Genomic DNA, 22,290 nt, shown 5'->3' on the forward strand with positions numbered 1-22,290 from the left:
ACAGCTTCATAAAACTTACCAATTCACTTCAGATCCATATTAGGTTGGACTAATTCACTAACTAACTCAATTCACAAACTAACTCAAAAGCCTTTTGAGTTCCTGTTCCAGGTTGGACGTATCTCAACTGAACAAAACTGCCCTGAAAACATCAGCTCTTAGCCTGGGGCTATGTGAAATACAGAAACCCTAACATTCTGATGAAACTCAAAATTAGTCTTTGCTTACATGAAACTGTGCCAAAATTCGTTTTACATTCTCTCCTTAACAAGTTTATTTTTGGATCTATGTTGTTCTACTACCTACAGCACATTTGCTAAACCCCATGCAAATCTGTTCTTATGACTTCTGTTCTTGCCACTTAACTTATCAGTAGCCAAAACAGGTGTAAGTACTTTCTACTTTTCCATTCATGTATATACAATGATTACAGGTTCTGCCTTCCTTGCAATGATTTACAAGGTCTAGGGCTGTGTCTCCATTCCCTCACCATGCCCCAGACTGAAGGTGGGAAGAAAGGTTTCTCCGCTGTTCGCAGAAGCAGCATTCAATGCTTATAAAAGGCAGAGCACAGCACTAGAGCATTCCAGTGCCTAAAGCAAATGGAATTGGCACCAAACCTCTCACCATACCTACCAAGGATGGCAAATTATGACACTCTAAGCTAGAAAAAAAAAAAGTATTTCTCTTTATGCTACTGATAAAGTTTAAATTGATAATTACTGAAGAACTTAAAAATCTCCCATTTACATGAATAAAGTGACAGCCCATGTTCACATCCTGTTACTCTAAATTTAATTTTTCTTGAATAAAACATTACTATTCTGTCTGTCAAACCTCTAACAATAATAAGGTTGGCAGGTTTGTTTTTTCTTTCTGCTGTTACTTAAGAGACCAAATTATGTTCTTGAATGCTCAGGAAAAGATTGCTGGAATGTTAAGGTCACACAGTCTCATTATATCATGTATAGCCTCTGGAAAACTTACTTTACAATCTTAATAGGGAGGACAGAAATAAAACGGAGCAAGAAGCAACTATTCCTGCCCTCATTTTACAGGTGTCAAAAAAGATAGATGATTCAAATCGGTTGCTCACACACAGTGATATAATGCCATCTGACATCCCCTCATGTATTGCCTGATCTTCATTCATCACCCCAGAAGACCACAGAGCTCCCCTCCCACAGGTCCTGTGTCACACTTGCCAGTGCTGCCTAGACCTTCCAGACACCCTGCTATATCTCAAATGGGAGTAGACACCTATGCCTAAGCGACTGATATGAACCCAGAAAAACTAAGTTTTGCTCTAACTCACACAGGAAATCCATGGCAGACCCAGAAATTAGACCCAGTTTGCTTCGGTGTCATCCCATAACCCCAAGAACCTTGATATTGCTGGCAATGAAACTTATTTAAACAGATCACCACTTTTTGGTGGTGGGAAATTGCTTTCTTTTTATACATCCTTTAACACCAAAAAACCCCATGCTCTATCTTCCAATCACTCTGACATGACTTCTCAGCTATTTTTGTCCCTAACATTTGATCTACTTCCTTCTCCTGTTCTGTCATGTACTGTTTCTCACTGCTGTAGCAGTAAATACTGCTGATATGTTACCAACATACAGATTAAGATCCATTGAAGCACTAAGCTGCATATCTGCCAATCTAAAATTCTAGTCTCATACATGCAGTGTACTCTTTGGAAGTGAAATTGTGTATAGCTGATATAATGAAACTTTATCTACAGTACAATAATTATCAGCCAAATAAAAACAGACAAAATTTAATTGAATTCAAAACATACAAGCTCAAATTTCTCTAATTGTTTTGAGGTGGCAAGCTGATTTGCTTTCCTCTTACATGTCTCCACAAGGCCATATTTTTACCAATTCCAAGTGTCATTAATCTGCTTTGATATTTAGTCAGGTGCATGGCTGCATGTAGTGAACTGATACAAGACTGGACTCAGCAGGTTGTGGAACACTACTGGTTGATGTCTTCTATAAGTCAAAGAAGAAGCAACAGGAAGAACAGACAACTCTTTGTGACAAAGCAAAAAAAAAAAAAAGCAGAAGTATAAAGGAGGAACAAAATTCACATATTAGAGAGCCCATTACCAGATTACAGAGGCTATTCCATGCTAAAAAGTGCCAGTTAGGATCAAAACCTCATCTTACAAAGGGCAAATAACATCCTTCAACATTTCTGCTCAAAACTGGAACTAGACAAAGTCAAATATCATATGATGATGTTTTGCGTAGGTTGGCAAGCATCTTTCTGTAGGTTTCTATAAGTAGGCTCATGTAATTTTCCTTTAATGACGTTAATGTTTAATGTTAAAGTATTTTTCCAAAGAGTCAATAAAGTTTAGGGCTATACAAAGCATTTGACAAAACCTCTTTGAAAACAGGATGGGATCTGAGATATTGCAGCCTCAAGTATGACAATGGGACCCACAAGGCCAAGCAATTTTGAGACTACTACTATACATATAATCTATGACCCTGTTTGTGCAAGAATCTCTACTTCTGGATAGTTGCTTCTTCACAAAACTTCAAAGCTATTACAATTTAGGAAGAAACTTGATCAAAAAGCAACTGAGTTCGATATTTGCAGGTCCAAGGCCCAAAAAGTATAACATTATCTAGTTTTTTTTTTTTAAAACATGTAGCAGTTACACTAGGAGTGTCCCGTATTATCATGTTAACATTTGTTCCAGGAATTCAAACTACATTTTGCATTGCAAATGTAGACTGGCATATGTTGGGACTTAAGATCAGTATGCCCCAGAATGTCCAAACCTCTTTGCTACAATTCCCTTAATATTTCACTGAAGTTGTAATTAAGAATAAAAAGAAAAGATGTTTTTTTCGCTCTTTCCATTATGTAAAATATATATACACACACATCTATATAAATCATTGTCAACAGCCAACCAGAACTCTGTTAAATAAGTTACATGAATTGTTTATGGTTATCCAGTATTTACTGCCCATCCTCCAGCTCTCTAGTGCTGAAATGAACTCCTGTTATTCCCAGACCTTGAGGACCCCAGACTACCCATGACCAGCACCTTGGAATGGAGAAAGGGAGCACAAGAGGTTTGTACATCCACCTTTGCTTCTGTAAGTGTGCTAGCAGCAGTAGCTACCACTATGACTGATTGTACTGGATCAAAGCCTGTGTCCTAGGTTTTATGACAACAGAGGCAGCCAAACTGAGCAAATTTACCTCTTCTCTCATAGATGTTTGCAACTTCCTCGTGCTTTGAGCTAAAACAACATGATCATATCAGTGTAGCAATGAGCTAAACAAAAAGCATATTGTCTCTGCACTCACACCAGCTTCTGAAATTCTTTACTGTCTACGAGTACTTAGTGAACTTAACATCTGTAATCAGGAAAGGTTATTAGTGTAGTGGGTCTCAGAGGGCACCGTTCTGCCTTTGCTCTGCAAAATAGCTGCCAAATATTTTCCCATTCTACTCAAGGACAAATATGATATTATTCGGTGTTCCCTGGGGGGGTGTCTGCACAGCCTACCCTTGGCAAGTGGTCTGGATAGCATGTTTCCATGCTATTTGCTCAAAATTGATCACGTTAAAAAGAAAAACCACCACCATCAGCCAGGTTTAACAGTGACTAGGGAATTGCAAAGACACTTTTGAAACAAAAAAGGAGTCATCCTTTAAAAGAAAGCATGGAATTTTGTCACTGGGAGGAAAGAGACCTTTGAGTGTAAACAACAGCAGTCAAAACCTGGTTCACACTCTCATTGTGCCACTGACACCATAACCTCCCCATTGGCATCACAAGCAGCCTGCACCCAGCTATGGCAGTGACAGCACAGGGTGCAGCAGCAGGGACCCACACCTGGGTGTCTGTGTGTGACCTTGGTGGTTTTCTCACTGGCATGTGGAGATGTAGGGAGGAGCAGGCATATATGTGAAGGTGGGGCACCCACAGCTACAAAGGAGGTGTGTGCAAATAGGGAAACCCCAAGAAGGGGGATGTGTGCTTGTAATGCACATATCTGCATTGCTAACGGAATAAAAAATTAAAAAAAGGCAAGAGAGACTGTTTCCAGAACAACTGATAGGAAGCACAGCTAGAAAATTGAAAGCATCAAGCAGAGCAAGGGCATGAAGGCGAATGTTGCAGAGGTCTGTGGTGAGCCTAAAGCGAGAGGCCATTGACTGAACTGGATCTTAGATAAAGAACCAGAAAATTTATCTCAACTTAAAAATGCTGTTGAGAGAGTTTTCTAATTAATATAGGTGCAATTCCATGAAGTATTGTTTTTTCATTGGAATTTACTAAGGAAAATATACACTGAAAAATTCCAAGTCTGTCTACTAAGAATGATGAATATGCTTCCTAATGCTACTGTAGCAGTGCCACAGATTTCTTAGAGCCCATGGTCAAGTGACTTCCTTTTATTTGTTTTTGAAATAAGATCAGTGCTTTTCACTGTTGGGGTGAGCTCTTAACAGTTGCTAATTTATATTTATAGAGCATCATACAGTTCTGCGAATGCTGCATAAACCTTCCTCATTTGCACCCTGCCAAAAATATTCTGCAGTAAGCTGGCTATTCAGCCAACATCCCAACAAATGCAGTTGGGCTTGTTTATGTAAAAGGAAGTAGAAAAGGGGAGTGTGAATCAGCAAGATACTGCTATGCAAGTGCTCTGTACAGGTGACAGATTTCCAAGTTTATTCCAAAGAATTATGGCTTTGGGCTTGTCCTAAATCTCAGGTATGCCCTCCTTACCATATCTTGTTGGCTATTGCAACAATGAAAAGGGATCAGTTACCTTTTGAAAAAAGCTGATAAACATTGCACAGACAGCGGAAAACCACTCATTCTGAAGTGGTTTCCTTTTGCCAACCCCTAGGGATAGCAGCTGCACTGGTGGCCACAACTACTTCAGGTGTTCGAGAGTCAAGCAGCATGCCTCAGATCACATGAAAAAGGAGAGAGGAATGCCTTGGTATTAAGTCTAGAACAAATAGGTTTGTGCAGGCTGGGTTTTCTGTATCACTCCTGGAGCCAATGTATGGTAACAAGTAGATCTCACTACCACCCTTGAAAGACTGAGAAGTTTAAAACTGAGTCATTTGTTTCCAAAACCTCATTTTATATATCCTTAGCAAGTTTTGCATTTAGGACAGCACTGGGCTTGCTTTGTTATGTTCATGGAAAGCTTCTTTGAACATGAGGAAATTTCAGCTAAAATCTGCTATCAAGTTTAGGGAGAAAATTAATGTAACAGCTTCTTTCTCATCTCACTAAAGTCTGTTGACCTGAGAAAGCATGGAATTTGGACTCTTGTTCCACAGCACAGCTGCAGGTTATATGGGAAAAGTGCCCTCTAACTCTTTTATGCCTTTATTTTTTATTTCTTACCAGCTCCTTTGTTTCAGTCACCTGTTACCATTACATGACCCACAGTCCTTCTGCACACTGCCGTCTTCTTGAAGTTCACATGCAGCAACAACATGATTAGAAAGGCTGAACTGAATGGTCTCTTTAGCATTGACAGAGATGCTTCATAGAAAGAAAAGGATGAGAAGCAAGACTTGATGGTCATAAGGGGAAAAAAATCCAGCTACACTACAGGTCCAGTGTGACACACACATAAAAATATTTTTAGGCAGTTATGTTATTTGCTTGTCTTAGCATTAGCTGTCACTTCATTTCTTGAAAATGCAAGAAACATACACAGCACTGAGTTATGTCTTGTGGTTGTCTGTCTTCAGAGAAAAAAATCATTGAAGAGATTCTTTTAGATAGCAAGTGCTCTTACTTCTTTATGAATACAAAGTAAAACAAAAAAGTTGGGCAGAAAGGAAACAGGTGTGAGTATGAGCCAGTGAAAGCAAGAAAGTAAAATTCACAGAAATGACATTGGCAGAAATCGCAGAATAGTCTGAAAACACGTCTGGTCTTGAACTGAGCCTGTCAACAGGTATATCAGGTAAACAGCATCCTCATTCAGTAATACAGCTATAAGCTTTGTAAACTATATATGCCATGTGTTGTAATGTTTTGAGATTTGTGATAGACTCTTGGCTTCTGAGATCATATTTTTCCAATTGTTTTGCTCTGTGACTGGAAACCACATGGAGCCTTGGGCTCTGTTATACTGCAGCTCCCTAATATTTGGAATGTTCCATAGCAACACACAATAAGACTAAACCAGATGACAAGCGAAAGTGGTGCTGGTTATTCAATGAACATAAGAGGAATCAAAAAGAAAAAGGTTGGCTTATAAAAAACAAGTCTTATTACAATAGGAGACAAAAGCAAGGTAAAAAAAAGAGAACAATATGCAAACAGTATTCTGAACTTCAAACGACACAAGTAAACATTGTTAGGTCTCTCATTATGACCTGACTTTAGAGGCTGATTTGCATGAAACATGAGAAAACAGTAAGGATGTATTAAGTATTCATCAAGGTTCATTGTGGCTTTGTTTTATATATTCTGCTTATATCATCATTGATGGCCAAAGCTAGACTGGCCGTGTCAAGCAGAACGTCATTTTACACTTTCCCTTCCCAGCAGACATCCTTATTTTGTCATTTGCAAAGCAGCAATATTTGTTTATGTGACGTGACTGAAACAAAGGAGCTGGTAAGAAATAAAAAATAAAGGAATAAAAGAGTTAGAGGGCACTTTTCCCATATAACCTGCAGCTGTGCTGTGGAACAAGAGTCCAAATTCGGGGCAGTCTGCCACATTCAAGATCCTAAGCACAATGTAACCAAGCAAAATCATTACAATGGGAAAAGTTTTTCCATGGGAAAGAATCCACAAAAAAAATTATTCATAACCAATAATCATCTGAAAAATAAGTGACATGACAATTCACAACCATAAATTAGGAAAAATCCTGCCATTTTCCAATGGCAATTCTGACAATTCACAACCATAAATTAGGAAAAATCCTGCCATTTTCCAATGGCAGGAGAAATTTTATCAATCATCTTCCACTATTTATCTGTGTCCTTCTGGTGCAGGTGAAGACTGTTATTTATTATTCATCTCAGAAATTAGCTTTCTTTTTTTGTCTTTACTTATTTTGGTCCTAGGTCCCAACCTTTATATGAAAAAGTCCAGGACACCTTTCATTCCATACTCTTGTCTTTTAACAGAGCAAAAAAAAAACTCACCGTAAATTTGTTACTGAGTTTTCTCCTGAATAACAGTAACGAGAGGAAGGAAGTGACAACTAAAAAGAAAGAAAAAGCTTCCAAGCTGAGGGACATATCTCTTACTCCCTTAAGGGAGAGATTGGCATCAGTCTAGCTCCACCGACTTTAATTCAAACTGCATTATTACCTGGCTTGATATTTTCATTGAGATTAAATAGTAGGGGTAGGGGGCTATTCTGCAGTTTTCAGAAAAACAAATACAGCAAGCACTAACATTTCAAGGACATTAACAAACATGAAAAAATGAGAGAGTCATACATGAAAATCTAAGTCATCTTCCATTTCCTTCACTTACTGTGGATATTCCTACATTAACTGAGTTTATGGTAAAACTGAAGGGTGTAATCAGATTCTAAACAATTCTAAGAAAATTACTCCTGTGCTTCTATACAGAATAATAATTTATTACTTTTTTTTTTTCTTTGTAACACCAACATTAGGTTTGGTGCTTCTGTCTGTCACTGAACACAGCATGTTCCAGTACATTGCTTTGAGTGTTAAACATGACAGCCAAGGTTTAAAAGAAAATCAAGAATAAACTGTGTTTTGAGTGTTTGAGAGGACTTGAAAGTTGCAAAGCTGCTTTTAAGTAACACTAATAATAAAACACATGTAAAGATCTACAAATATTTCTTAACAGCTATGTTCTCATCAGATCTGCTGCAAATATTCTGATGTTATATATCACATATGGAAAGAAAAGAGCCATTCTACTATTACATTTAAAGGGATAGTAGAGAGAATGTAAAGTTATATATTTACATACATATCCACACATGCTTTTAGAAATATCTTACATTCTTAAGACAGAAAATATTTCTAAAAGTGGGGGTTTTTGCTTCCTTTTACACTGCCAACCAATAGAAAAGCTATCTTCATAAAGGAGTTGTTATCCTGTGGTTTCCAGGCCCCATTTCAGAGGCTGAGGTTAGGAGAACATGTATCAAGCTTTGATGACTGCTTTCAGAGTAACTCAGAGCAGCACAAAAAAGCTGCTCAGCAGTTAATAACAAAACTATTATTGTCATGAAACTCAGCGGGTTCTGTTTCCTGCTGCTCATATGAAACCTTCCCTCCAGATTTGGTTATCTTGGTTTGCACACTGAGTTTTCCTCTGTTCAAATTAATTTTAAAATTAAAGGGAAATGGTCACATATATTAAAACTCACCTGGTTTACAGTACTGCAGTACTGACATGTACAGCACACAGTCAAAGGGGAGTTCCAGACCTGCCAATGTATAGTCCACATTGCAGAAACAGAAGTTTTAATCATCTATGGAAGTCACAGAAACAAGGCTGAAATAATTAGTTTTCACCACTGGTGGGACATGGTAGTTGCTTTGTGTTTAATAATGACATATATTAGGAAAATCCATTCTGAGGGCATGGCAAATCTCTTTTGAACAAAGTTTACATTTAATACTCATATTAGCCAAGGTCTGTAGACTTCCAGACAGATAATTAGTGAGGAACTGTACAATGGTTTTGAATGACAAGGGCCCATCTTTCTACATCCTGTAATTTAGATATAAATTACAGTAGAGTCATTTCCCACATACTTTAGAGAGGAGGCAGATACTTGGGGACCCAAAGAGGCAGATCAGTGTTTTAGTAAAGCCATGGGAACTTACATAAGCTCTGTTTCTAACTCTGCAAGGAGAAGCTATGTGAAGGATTAGGCTGTTCTTAATCAAATTCATGCACCAAAGACTTTGCTAAGTGTTAAGACTGGCATCCTGAATGATGCATGCCTGAAAACAGGTGCCAAGCACAGGCACTAGTAATGTGGGTGAACACATTTAGGAATATTTGTCTTGTCAAATGTAAAACCACTTGTTTGTTACAAATAACTTGTTTTAACTAAAGAGTATATGATCAAAGAGCAGTTCAGTTTTCAAAGAAACATAGCAGACTTACATTGTAATAATGCCTTTGCCCACATTCTTCCCAGGAATATGCTAACTGCTGGTAGCTGGATTTCCCCAAATGCACAGAGGTGCCAGCAGTTCACAAGTAGCAACCACTCTAGTAAAGACATTTCATAGAATCATATAATGGTTTGGGTTGGAAGGGACCTTTAAAGGCCATCTAGTCCAACCTGCTTGCAGTGAGCACAGACATCTTCAACTAGATTAGGTTGCTCAGAGCCCCATCCAACCTGACCTGGAAAGTTTCTAGGAATGGGGCATCTACCACCTCCCTGGGAAACCTCTTCCAATGTTTCACCACCCTCAGCACAGAAAATTTCCTTTTTATATCTAGTCGAATCTACCCCCTTTTAGTTTAAAACTGTTTTTAAAACTGTTACCCCTTGTCCTATCACTATAGTGATACTACTACTAAAAAGTCTGTCCCCATCTTTCTTCTAAGGCCCCTTTAAGTACTGGAAAGCTGCAAGGAGGTCTCCCCGGAGCCTTCTCTTCCCCATGCTGAACCACCCCAACTCTCTCAGCCTCCCAACACTTCGCAGGAGAGGTGTTCCCTCCCTCTGATCATTTTTATGGCCCTCCTCTGGACCTGCTCCAACAGGTCCATGTCCTTCCTGTGCTGAGGGCTCCAGAGCTGGACACAGGACTCCAGGTGGGGTCTCACCAGAGCAAAGCAGAGGAGCAGAATCGCTTCCCTCAACCTGCTGGCCACGCTTCTTTTGATGTGGCCCAAGATGTGGTTGGCCTTCTGGGCTGCAAGCACACATTGCCAGCTCACACACAGCTTTTCAACCCCCAAAAGTCCTTCTTGGCAGGGCTGCTCTCAATCACTTCATCCCTCAGCCTGTATTGATACCAGGGTTTGCCCTGACCCAGGTGCAGAACCCTGCACTTGGCCTTGTTGAACCTCATGAGGTTCACAGGGGTCCACTCCTCGAGCTTGTCCAGGTCCTTCAGGCTTGTCAACCACACCACTCAGGTTGGTGTCATCTGCAAACTTGCTGAGGGTGCACTTGATACGACTATGTCATTGATGAAGATAAGAAATAGCACTGGTCCCACCACAGACCCCGGCGGGACACCACGTGGCACTGATCTCCATCTGAACATTAAGCTGTTGACCACTAGTCTCTGGCTGTGAGTAGTGGCTTCTTCCTCGTTAAACTAAACTGACACTAATCATCCTGCAAGTCAAAACGCTCCCTCAGACTAAATTAGAACTTCCTAGCATTTTCATTGTCCAAGTCTAACTTCATCTTCCTCAAGCATCTGGAGACTCTCCAACTCCTTAGATCCCTCTCCTTCTTCTTGTTTCATTCTCCTCCCTTTCAGTGCTTCCTTTGGAGCTCCTACACATGCAGCAGCAACTGTTAAAATGCAGTACCATATCAGCTCTTTCCCAGCCAGCCCAAGATCTGCAGGGGTGAGTGTGCAAACTCATAAGGCACTGCAGCAGTTTTTGTTTCACTGTGCAATCAGCACCAGGACTGGTTTTGCCTTAGAGGTCAAATGGATTGAGGGAGGCACCACAGTTGGCAGGAAACAACCATGTTGAGCATCAGGAAAGTCAGAGATTCAGCTGTGCTATCAGGATATGTCAGGTGCAAGTCATATGGAAGAGCAGGGAGGTAAGACTAATAGGATGGATGGGGTCTGTCCCTGTGATACAGCTTGTAAAGTGCCAAGTTCCCACATAAAACAGGAGCTACGATAAATATGATGAAATTTTACTTTGTTGCACACATTCTAATACCTGATAATTCAAAGCTGACAGCAGGTGAGATTCAAAGTAAGTGACAGGAAATTGAACTAAACTCTCTTCCTTCCCTGGTTCATCACAGGCAGCCCTGGTTCTAAGAGAACACAGAAAACATCTAGCTTTTAAATCTTTATATATTTAAACTGAGGCTACGTAGCTATCTTCAATTTTCCCATTTCTTGAAGTGACTTTCTGCTACTTCACATATACTCTAGGCAAATATTTTTGGAGGGAGATGGAGGAAGTGGTAATTTGAATGATGCACTTTCAGCATGCAGTTCTCATTCAGAAAAGTAAAGTTGGAAATCTGTATTAATTTCTACAATTACCATTCTTTCCTAAGCAGTACCCTAACTGAATTAGACTTCTATAGTGTGGCTTTCATTCATTAGTTACAGATGGGATCTCAGGATAAATCAAGTTGGAAAGAAACTGAAGAGGTTTCTAGTCCAAGACCCTGCTCTGAGCAAGATCAGGTGTGAACTTAGATCAGGTTGCTTAAGGCTTTATCTAGTCTGGTCTGGAAAATCTTCGAGGATGGAGACGGCTCAGCCCCCCAGGCAGCCTGCTTCACTGCCTTTAAGGGGGGAAAAAAGTTTTCTGTATATCCATGAACTGGTCTTGTCCCAACTTGCACCCACTGTCTCTCATCCTCCTACCACACACTGCTGTGAGAGCCTGGTTTCCTCTTCCTGATAACCCCTCTATAAGGATACTTTCCAACAGCATCCCTACACACCTCAACAACATTTCTAAATTCCTCATTTGTAGCCTGTCCATTCTTCCCCTCACTGCATGCTGCTTTTTTGAATCTGAGCTCTGTTGTGAGTTCCCTGCTTAGGCAAGATAGTCTCCTCATATATCTGCTTGTTTGAGTGTCAGTGCAGACCCTTCTTGTGTCTGGAGTGGCTTCTAGGAACAAGGCAATCTTTGGATGAACCCATCCCTGTGAGGATTGTTTTGGTCAAAGTGAAAGCTGAGCCTGCACTGATGTGATAATTCAGCTAGAACATTTATAACACCAAGTATAATATAGACTTGAAACTGTTTGTAATTCTACAGAAAAGTCTTTACCAGCATAACTCCACTTAATGCTTTGGTAATATTTTTCCTGTTTAAAAGTGCCTAAAACATCTTTAAAAACTAAACCAAGAGTTTTAGCTTGCTGTCTGTGTTTAATCAAACCATTTGTTATTTTAAAAGTGAAGGATACAGAATTTTACCATTTATTAGAATAGTAAGAGAGAAAAAGCATCTGATTTTTCTCCATTAAGATTCAGGTGAAACTGAAGCCTGCAAAGTTCAAAAGCTAAACTTGTGATGTGTGAGCACAATACATTTCCATGTTGACAGTGAAAACATGCAGCAAACTCTGCTTCACACCCCACTATGCTCAGGCCCTGTTCTCACAATTTTTTGCTTACTACACACAAGAAACTATGCACTGTTTCAGTGCATCAATGTGTGACTGCATAAAAATGTGAGTAGGTAATCAGAAATATGTGCGTTTCCCAGATGGTGCGTGATGAACACATTTCCTGCACTACCGACCATCAGACACAGGAAGCATCACCATCAGCACCCGAGTCACTGTACTGCCTTTTTTTTTTTAATCCAGGTGTCAGTCAGCATGGTTGAGAAGCAAAAGTCCCCTGATTTCACAGAAATAAAATAGTTAATTTATTTCAAATGGAAAGCACCAGAATGAAAAGGATCTGATTTCTGATAAACTGTATAAGCTTATTGCAATCTTATTAAAGAAATGGTCATAAGAAAAAGGAGAGTTATCGGGTATGCATGTCTCAAAGTGATATGTGCTTCAGTATGATGAAGAAATATATAATTCCTTGCACTGACTCTATAGTATAAACAATTGTTAACGCTAACAACATTTATGATAAAATACTGTTAATATTTTTCTGTAAAGATAAATTGTGAAAGTTTGAAAAGATGCCATAGAGCAAATAGTAACTATAAGAACAACTTACATTCAGCAATGTTTTATTATTGGAGATTTCTAGTAGCTAATGCTGACTCACAACGGCCACATGAAGCAGCCAGAGAAGTTAGTAACATGACTAAAGTCACACAAGGTGGGTGCTCAGTACCTGTAGAAACCTTTAGAGATTGAGACAAAGGAAAAATCCATCATAATCACTTACAGAGCTAGTAGCTGGCATACCAGAAGGGATGCAGGGGATGGTATATAAATTAATCTCTGCATGATCCATAAAAATGGGGAACACTTCACCTGTAGGCTCTCCACAGTGATTTCAAGATCTCCTGCCAGGTCTCCCCTTCACTGGCATGGTAAAAACAAAACAAAAAAACCTCCACAAGGTCCTCTACAAAAGCTAGGGGAACCCCTAAAAAAGTCCCCTAAAAGTATTCTGCAGATACTTCAGAAGTAGACAGGGCAATTTTGGAGACAACTGGCAGTTTGCAGGAGTGTTTCTGTGAAGCCATTTTATGCTGAGGAAGTGAAAGAGCTAAAAGAGAATTCAGAAACTTTTGTACTCCAGAGTGAAGTCTCTGGCACTGTCCATGCCTGAGCTGAAACACTAAGTGTGTCTCTTACTCATGTTGCTCACAGAACAAATGCAACAAAACTTTTTCAAGTGGAAGATCATTACCCAAAGATTAACTTGTGGCATTCCTTGTCCTAGGTTGTCATTAGGCTTCAAATATAAAAGACCTTTTGTATTTTGAGAAGTCTGAAGCAATTCAGCTCTGGTTACACCTTACTGGTTGCAAAAATAAAAATACTGTTGAATTAATTAGGTCTAAAAGCTAACATGAGGAACATCTGAAAGTTCAAACCAAAAGAAATCTCTCAACAAAACCAATTCTCAAATCAAATCAGTCCAACACCAAGAATGAGACCACCAAAACCAGTGGAAAGATTTTCATCAAAGATTTTCATCTCGGTGGCTTCAGGATTTTATTCCAGAAAACAATTGCTTGTAGCAGAAATTAGATTTAAAAGAAAATTCATAATGGATACCATCACTCCATTTTGGACCAACTACATGATATTAGAGAAAATGTTCATGTTCCAAAATATTATCCCTACAGCCCAAAAGCAGACCCCCCCTCCTTTTTTTTTTAAATATGTTTCCTCTCCTGTCGAAACTAGTTTCTATTTCCTTTAAGTGCTTCTTTTGCTCGAGAGATGGATTATCAGTAGTTTACCTCTTGAGGTCACATAAAAGATAGAAGCATTTCAAAGAAGTCACTTGTTTTCATAGTTAAGTTAAAGCTGCATGACCAGCGAGTGGATGTTCTGCAATGGGGCAGCACTGCTTGTCTGGGCATTCGAGTTCAGCCCTCTAGACCAGCACAGGTTTGGCCAGCTAACTCCAGAGAAGTGTATGATGAACAGCAAGAGTACAGTAAGGCTAAAAATTGGCCATACATGGAAGCTAACAGCTTGCCTAAGCCAAAACGTGACATTCAGAAACAAAACTGGGCTGAAATGGAGAATGAATGAGGGTAAGGCCAGTCAAGAAAAATCAAAAAGAAACCTAAAAGCAGAAGTCAGAAGGAGAAGCTTGAAACCATTTACACCAGCAAGTGGCCTTAGAGTTCATGGGACTTTTTATCCTCTTTGCTTTAACTAAACTCGTCAGTGTTGTAATCTTGGAAATTCTCTCACATTTTTTCTCTTGCACTCTACCAAGTGGTCGCCAGAAAGAATGGGAAGCAATGCATAGGAACAGGTTGAACGCTAGCAAGTATTTGCAAGTTTCTTCTGTGCACGTTAAGAAGTTAGATGAATTACTCATCACAAGCCTACAAGAGATCTGGAAAACAGTAAAAACACAGCTGATGATACCCAGCTGTGCCTCTGTTGCTGCAAAATAATGCTCCTCTGTCCTTTTATTGACCAATCAAATGAGGTGATGCCTACCTTAGGACAAAGAAGGTTCTTTATCAAATGATGGGGTTAGTCCAATAAGCCCTAAAACTGTAAGGCTCAAAATATGCTTTTTGCCATTTCCTGTAATGAAAATAATAAAAGAAAAAGAGACTAATTATTAAACAAGAAAGTATTTCAAGCACCAATTAGCCATCATGGTCTGCATGAAATAGAGCAAAGTATTAGATAAGTAGATTAAGACAGTGGGAGATCGAAGAGACAGGTCTGTTACCAACCATCTCATGATGAAACTGAAAAAACCCCAGCAAATTAGGAGGACAGAAGATATGCTTTTCACTGCATCAGGACATAACTATTCCTCAATGGTATCACGTTAAATCCCACCAGAGCCTGGACTACACTTCTGTCTACAGGAAACCAGGATAGTGAACCTGAATATGGATGAACACCTAAGATTTTGAAATATTATATTTTTAAAGTTATTCTTAACATAAGTAGCACTTTTGACACTACAAATGTCAAGTTAGGGTATTCAGAACAATAGAATCATGCAAGCTGGAGGGGACCAATATCTAGTCCATCTGTGGTATCTAGTCCAACTCCTGCTCAAAGCAGGATCCTCTACAATAAATGTATTCATAGTTAGCAAAATATTTTTAATTTAGAAAATTCCATGCAGGTATTTTCCTGGTTCCTTGTGGTCTACAGAAGCAGAATGTAACTCAAGTAACAGAAAAGTTCTTGTCAGCCCTATTCATCTTATAGTTTCTCTTTTTTCTCACTTTAATTGTGCACAGACCCAAGTCTTGTAAACATTTTCCCTATTCTTGAAATCAGGTAACTCTCTCTGGGCTCAACAAACAAAGTCTTAAAGATAAGTAGGCTTGCATAGGAAAAGTGAATCAGAGTCAGTGAAATACTCCATGAAAAGAAAAAAGGGTGCCCTGAAAATCAGTTACTCAGAGGAAGAAAGTAGTCTACAGTGGAGAAAAAAAAATGAAATGTGAATAATAATTGAACTCCTATGTTGAGATACCTGCTCCTGAATGCAATAGGCTTTAGTTTTTCAGAGTTTGAGCAAGGCTTACAGGAGAATGTGAGCATACTGTTGCTTTACATTGTCTTTACACCTCCTATGACCCTAAACTAGAAGTTTAGATGCCACACTTCTTCCTAGATACACATTGTTCATGACTTCATTGTTCATCCCTTCTCCAAATCAGACACTCATAACTCCTAGTCTTATTTCCAGTTTTACCAGTCTTATGTGAATCTTTACACAACTTGACAAATAGACCTGACTTAGAGTAAACCAGAGAGGCAGCATTGATTTTCTTTGCACAGGAATAGAGAGCAGCAGTAGTAGTCCGAAACTGGGGCTTACCAGTTTGGAAGACTAGAAAGGACTCTCAGATGACAGCTTAGACTGTCAGGACATAACATTAGTATATTAGAAGAACTATAAATTCAGAGTGCAAGAACAGCAGAACGTAAGAACATCAGCTGCTGCCAGGTGGTCTGCTTGGTAAACTCAACTTTTTCGTCCTTTACAGTACAGTACACCTATTCCTCCTTCCCTTTTGACTGCCTTCAAATCCAGTAGCACTAGGGTGTTAAAAACAAACGCTACTTACTACAGAGCCCAGTGGCGCAATATCTTCCAAGGGGCTACACACAATCTTTTGACAAATAGGCATTTTTCTTGAACGTACTTTACCTCCGACTTATTGCAAAATTCCTTCAACCTGTAGTAAATGCAGCCAAAAAAAATCTCCTGCATTTATTTCTGTTGGTGTCTGTTACCATCAAAATATCTTTGAGAGCATTCAGTGCAATATTATCAAGAAAAATAACATCATCTCCTATTGATGTCCCAACAAGAACATCAAAAGTAGACTAGGCTGTACAGAGATGAGGCTGGAAAAGACTTCAGACTCACAGAACTTTGTTGGATATAAGCTAAGGTAATTCATGCAATGTGTGAGAAAAACAAGCTTGTGGCCTCTGCAGAAGCCTCATTTTCAGAATCCGTTAAGATAGCAAGGCCAAAGCTCGCAGTGAAATAAATCTATTTCACCCTACAAACTACACTGTTGTCTAATGCTAATATAACTGATCTCCTCTACCAAATAAAGTACCTGGAAAACAATTCAATGCTGTGACAGCAACATTACCAGGATGTAAGTGACAAGAGTACTATTCCTTATTTACTCAGGAGAATATTTATTGCAGGAAGATGAAGTACAAACTCTATGCATTAGCATGTGATAATCCCTTTCTAGAGGAAGGTCTGAAGCAACACCTGTAACATGCATTGATATGTTTAACAACTCCCAAAGGTAAAGATAGTAACTTCATTTTAAATAGAGAACAGACATTCCTTGTCTAGTAAATGAACTGTCAACAGTCCTACATTGATAATAGGCACAAACAAGTAAACCGTCCTACTCTTCAGGGGAGCAACCCACGCTAGTCCCCTTAGACTCACAGAACCCAACTGCTGGCTTACTTATATCTGCTTGTAGTTGTAAGCTCAAGACACTGCCTCCCTTTTAGCCTGAGGCTACAGAGTACAGAGAACTATGGTAGGGAATAGGGATTTTCCCTTGATGTAATTTTTGTCAGTTACATTTTACCCTTTTATTGCACCCTTCTGAGAAGAGCTTGGAGCTTCTACAACCCTCCCAGTAATTCACTGAGGACAGCTATGAACTGAAGAAACACAGTAAGACACTGAAGGGGCTGAAAGTCAAAAAACAGCGTGCTAGGTATGAAAACAAATATGGTACTGATAATGTCTCTGTCTGCCTTTTTAGCCTTGTTCAGGGTGGCTACGAGCAGTTAGTAAATACCTCTGCCATACAAAGGTCAGTGTTTACCTAGTAGCATGGAGATAAGTTTCCCGCAGTACAACCTATGCGGACACATTTATGTCACTGCTAATATTCAGAGCATCAGGAGCCTCCTGTGGTTAAAACCACCCTGATACAGACTGTCTGTCCTTGCATGCACATCTGTCCTGTCTGCAGGCAGCTTTCAGTCTCCGAGTCCTTTGTATCACAGTTCACTATGAAACTGTAGATATGTGAGCAAGTTCTCAGTTATCATGATCATATGCAACCCTGTACAAATCATTGATAAGCTGTTTATAGGTAATCAAAGTTATATATGTTATTTAATAAAACAAAATCTTTGAAACTTCCCAGAAAAAAAAAAAAAAAAAATCAAAACAAGCAGAAATTGGGATGCCCGGGGACCAGATTAAGTACTTAAACCTCTAAGTCATCAACCTAGACAGATAAATGGAGGGCAACAATTAATTCTTCATCTTGCTCGGTATCCATTGTTTCTTCTTGCGGCGGAACTCGAGTATATACAAAGAATGCAAACCTCCCTCAAACACATTGTAACACTCACATTGGCTTTACAAACAAGAGCTCTGTAACTTAAATCAATATTACACATGCCACATCACTTAAAATTGTAGAGGCATTCTTGAAATATGGCAGTGTGCTTCCAAATGATTTGACTTGGAAAAATTAAACCAATTTAAACAAGTTTTGCTGCTTCAAAACCCTTTCCCATGAAAGTCACTTATAAACATTTTCACAGCACATGCGTCTAAACGAATCAGAGTCCTCTATCTAACATAGCATTCTCGTTTGAAGAGCATCTGGTGACTTGCAAATGGCTTGTTGCATATGGAACCTTAATACTAGCATGTCTTAAAGTACTTTTTTCTAATATTCCACTGACCCCATCAAATCTATTGTGAAGTATGAAATTTCTGAACACAGGCATATAGCAGGTGAATATTGTCAAGATAAAATGTCAGTATTTCCAGCCCATTTGATAAAACCAAGAGTTACTTCTGATTTGAAAGTACCAATCAGAAAGGGACAAGAATACAAAGTTCTAGAGGGGATTTTTTTTTTGGTAACAGACATACACAGACACACAAAACAAACCCAAAGTAATTCAGTCTCATCCGGTTTAACCTCAACCACGAGACACCGCTGTCTGTTTTCTTTCTCAAAAGACTCACGTCACCGTGCACTGAAAAAAGGGAACTTCCACAGTTTGTGGTGAGGATACATGATAAACAGATCTGTTCACACCAACTAACAGGGCTGCCTGCGTCAATAAAAGGCGGTAGCAGAGTCAGTGAACTGACATTTGGTGCTTGGAGGATTATCGTTACAAAAGTCACTCCACATTAAAGTTAAGTGAGATGCCAGGATTGTTTTTTCCCCACAACAACATGACAGAATTAAATGGAAAAGACGACTACAAGCTTGCAGAAGGCACAATCCGTAAAAAGAAGCAAAAGACTTTGTAAGTATATACATGTTAGTATAAACTCTAATGTATTAGAAATGAAAGTAACACTAGAATCTGTGAGAGTAAGAATTATCACCATTTTTCGATCTAAATGACTGCAAAGCCTGCTCAAAGCCCAGGTCTTCATTAAAGTCATTAAAAATGGCTTGAGCTGATGCATACCAATGAATTAATTCCCTTAAGTAGTCAGGAGTAGATTTTGGATACACTGGGAGCCCAGGACTTCAGTCACAGGATGGAGCTGTCAGCCTCTGTTTAAGAGTTAAGAAATTTAAGTAGAATTTAAATACAACTACAATTTCAATGGATTACAAAAACGTCTGTTCATTGGTTTCAGTGGCGCAGATCTCAAAAATTATTTGAAGTGCATGGTACCACGTATCGAATCTGGGATCAAGACTTCTAACTCCAGAAGTGTCATGTAAGTACTGAGATATGCTAAGTTATAAGAAAATATACGTATTGCTAGATTACTATATAGAAAGCTGTTTTATTCATTTCTAAACTAATTCTAGAACAACGAGTGTTATAATAATGCCTAGAATTTCCAAAATACAAAAAGAGGTGAACATTAGGAAGTAGAAACTATTAATGAGTTAAGTTTTTTCTTAGCGGTGTCTATAAGTTTGCATCAAACAGCGAGGAAGAAGTCACCTCAGTTAAATCTATTTTCTTCAGAGGGACATTGTATCCATTTTCTAAAGGTTTATATAAGAAATGACGCTTCACACTTAAGTGAAGAGTGAGGATATTACCATTCTTACTTCAGGAATATAGAAACAGAAGTACAGATTAAAAATTATTTGGTCATAGTTACAGTAAAAGCTCACTGTTTGCGAACAGAATTCAGGATAACATCATAGTTCCTTGTTTTTCCATCTCTCTGATTATTTTTCTCAATGTGGGCTTGTCTCCAGGGTCTCAGATTATGAGAAAGCTCTAAGTTTAATAAATACCTGGTACATATTTCTAGAATAGAATAATAAATTATGAAATTTTTCTCCTTTAAACATGCAAATAAAACCACACAGTTTCTTGCCTAAAGTCTTTTCTTTTTCTTTTCATCTTAGGCTTTCTGCAGAGGAAGTAATACAGTGGTCCCAATCTTTGGAAAACCTCTTGGCCAGCCAAAGTAAGTCTATTACTTCAGTTTGACTTCATTCTTATTCTGAGGACAAAATTTTATCTAAACTCACCAAATAGGCGAAGCTGTAGCTTTCTGCAAACACTGTCATCAGAGAACGGCCAGTTGCATTTCAGTTATTTACAGCTTCAGTGTAATACGGCTACTGTATTCCGCTTTGCTTCCAAGTTTGTTTTCCCCTTCCATTTCATACTTCCAGTATAGCAGATAAACCCCAAATAACTCAATTCAGTGCTTTTTGATCAGTCTTCTGTCCTTGTGTAACACATCAGTTTAGTTTGGAATTTTCTCTCCACTTGTACCCTAGGACAATCTGTTTAGGACTAGAATCTATTGGTGTCTTTTGGTACCCAGGGTCTAGATCTAAAAACACTGAACATAATTAGGAAGACTCCCATCACCCTTAATATTAGAGTATCTGTAATATGCTGAAGAAGGCAAGAACAGCATATTTTGACAAGATTTTATAACAGTGATTTCAATACAACTCATGCTATTTATTTTATCCTCCCTGGTCACAAATATCATGCTATAAATGATGATATATTTGTGTTGGCTTTCACAGATATCATACTATAAATGATGATGTATTTGTGCTGGCTTTAGGTGGTCAAGGTGTCTTTCGGGAGTTCCTGAAGTCAGAGTTCAGTGAGGAAAACATCGAGTTCTGGTTGGCTTGTGAGGATTACAAGAAAACCAAGTCTGATCACTTACATGGTAAAGCAGAAAGAATTTATGAAGAGTTTGTTCAGTCAGATGCTATTAAACAGGTATGTACAAAAGTTACTCTGTCTAGTGTTACAATACAAGGATTCTGGAAAAATCAGAAGATAGAAGTGTAACTTCTCAGATAGGCTCATACATTCATTCAGTTATATAGGAAGAAGATGTGGCTGCATGTTTTTATGAATGTACTTGCATCATTACTGCCTTCAGCTGCAAGATTATCAGTAGAGTCACACAATATAGGCCAGTACTTGGGAGCACCACCAGCAGAAGCTCAGCAGAGGCACGAGCAGATCAGCACATGATGCTGTTCTCTGAGTCAGCCCAGTTTGAATTGCTGCTGGTGTTTGGAGTCAGGTACTTAAAAGAGCACTTTGCTAGTAGGAGAGCCATGGATTATTTCTTCTCTTAAAATATGTGTACATGCTGGAGAATTGAAGTTGTGTATGTCAATCATATTTCAAACTGGAGACTCTCATTCTACACAAGATTTCTCCTATTGTTTTAATTGGAAGTTTAATTGGAGGTTGTTCCTCTAATTACTCCATTGTTGAGTTGTATGACTTCTGACTCCATAAGAAACTGTATTTCTATAGTGAATAGCAATTTTTGTGCATGACTGGAATATGGGTTAAAATTCCCCTCATCTTGCAGTTCCAATATTGAACTGTCACATTGAGTTCTAAGGCTGCAAATTTGTTTATTGACAAAAAGTGATAGATATAGGAAGAGAGTACATTTTTAGGATGTCAATGGCATTTGTTTTTTGCTTTCCAGATCAATATTGACCATCAGATGAGGGAAGCAACAGCCAAAAGGGCTCAAGACCCAACTCACACAAGTTTTGATGAAGCCCAGAAAACTGTGTACATCCTCATGGAAAGGGATTCATATCCCAGATTTTTGAAATCCAAAGCCTACCTGAACCTTTTGAATCAGCTGCAAAGCAGCTCTTCAAAATGAAGTGTTTGAGGCAGTGAAGAGCCAAATAGACTCTGTGTCAAATAGCCTGTGCAGAGATCTTTCAGGGTAGTTGGATCTACGGCAAGGAGAACCCCCATCTTGGGAGGAGGGATACGAGGGAGGTGCAAAGAGCTCCACAGCCAAGAGGACACAGGATCTGGCAAGACTGTTACAAGGGTGAGAGCAGCACAGGGAGAAAATCCTCTCCTCCCATATGCCACAGAATCAAGACAGGATACAGATATTATTTATTGTTTGAACTACACTGTGAACATCGAAGCAAGTCTTAGATCCCAAAGAACTGCTGTTTATTAGGAAGTGCAAGA

General features: G+C 38.9%; 1 protein-coding gene across 1 annotated transcript; it reads left to right on the forward strand.

Moving 5' to 3' along the window:
• The first annotated feature begins 19,021 nt into the window (after nt 1-19,021).
• RGS1 (regulator of G-protein signaling 1) lies at nt 19,022-21,964 on the forward strand. Its single transcript, XM_010290759.1, has 5 exons — nt 19,022-19,125; nt 19,469-19,552; nt 20,202-20,263; nt 20,882-21,045; nt 21,779-21,964. The coding sequence occupies exons 1-5, from the start codon at nt 19,022-19,024 to the stop codon at nt 21,962-21,964; spliced, it is 600 nt and encodes a 199-aa protein (XP_010289061.1).
• Nucleotides 21,965-22,290: the final 326 nt, after the last annotated feature.

The sequence above is a fragment of the Phaethon lepturus genome, unplaced genomic scaffold (genome assembly GCF_000687285.1).
Source record: "Phaethon lepturus isolate BGI_N335 unplaced genomic scaffold, ASM68728v1 scaffold8147, whole genome shotgun sequence".
In the NCBI taxonomy this organism is placed as follows: Eukaryota; Metazoa; Chordata; class Aves; order Phaethontiformes; family Phaethontidae; genus Phaethon; species Phaethon lepturus.

Coding starts and splice junctions, on each gene's coding strand:
- RGS1 (XM_010290759.1), top strand. CDS start 19,022: ATGCCAGGATTGTTTTTTCCCCACAACAACATGACAGAATTAAATGGA. Junction 19,126..19,468: donor AAAAAGAAGCAAAAGACTTT/GTAAGTATATAC, acceptor CATTGGTTTCAG/TGGCGCAGATCTCAAAAATT. Junction 19,553..20,201: donor TCTAACTCCAGAAGTGTCAT/GTAAGTACTGAG, acceptor TTTTCATCTTAG/GCTTTCTGCAGAGGAAGTAA.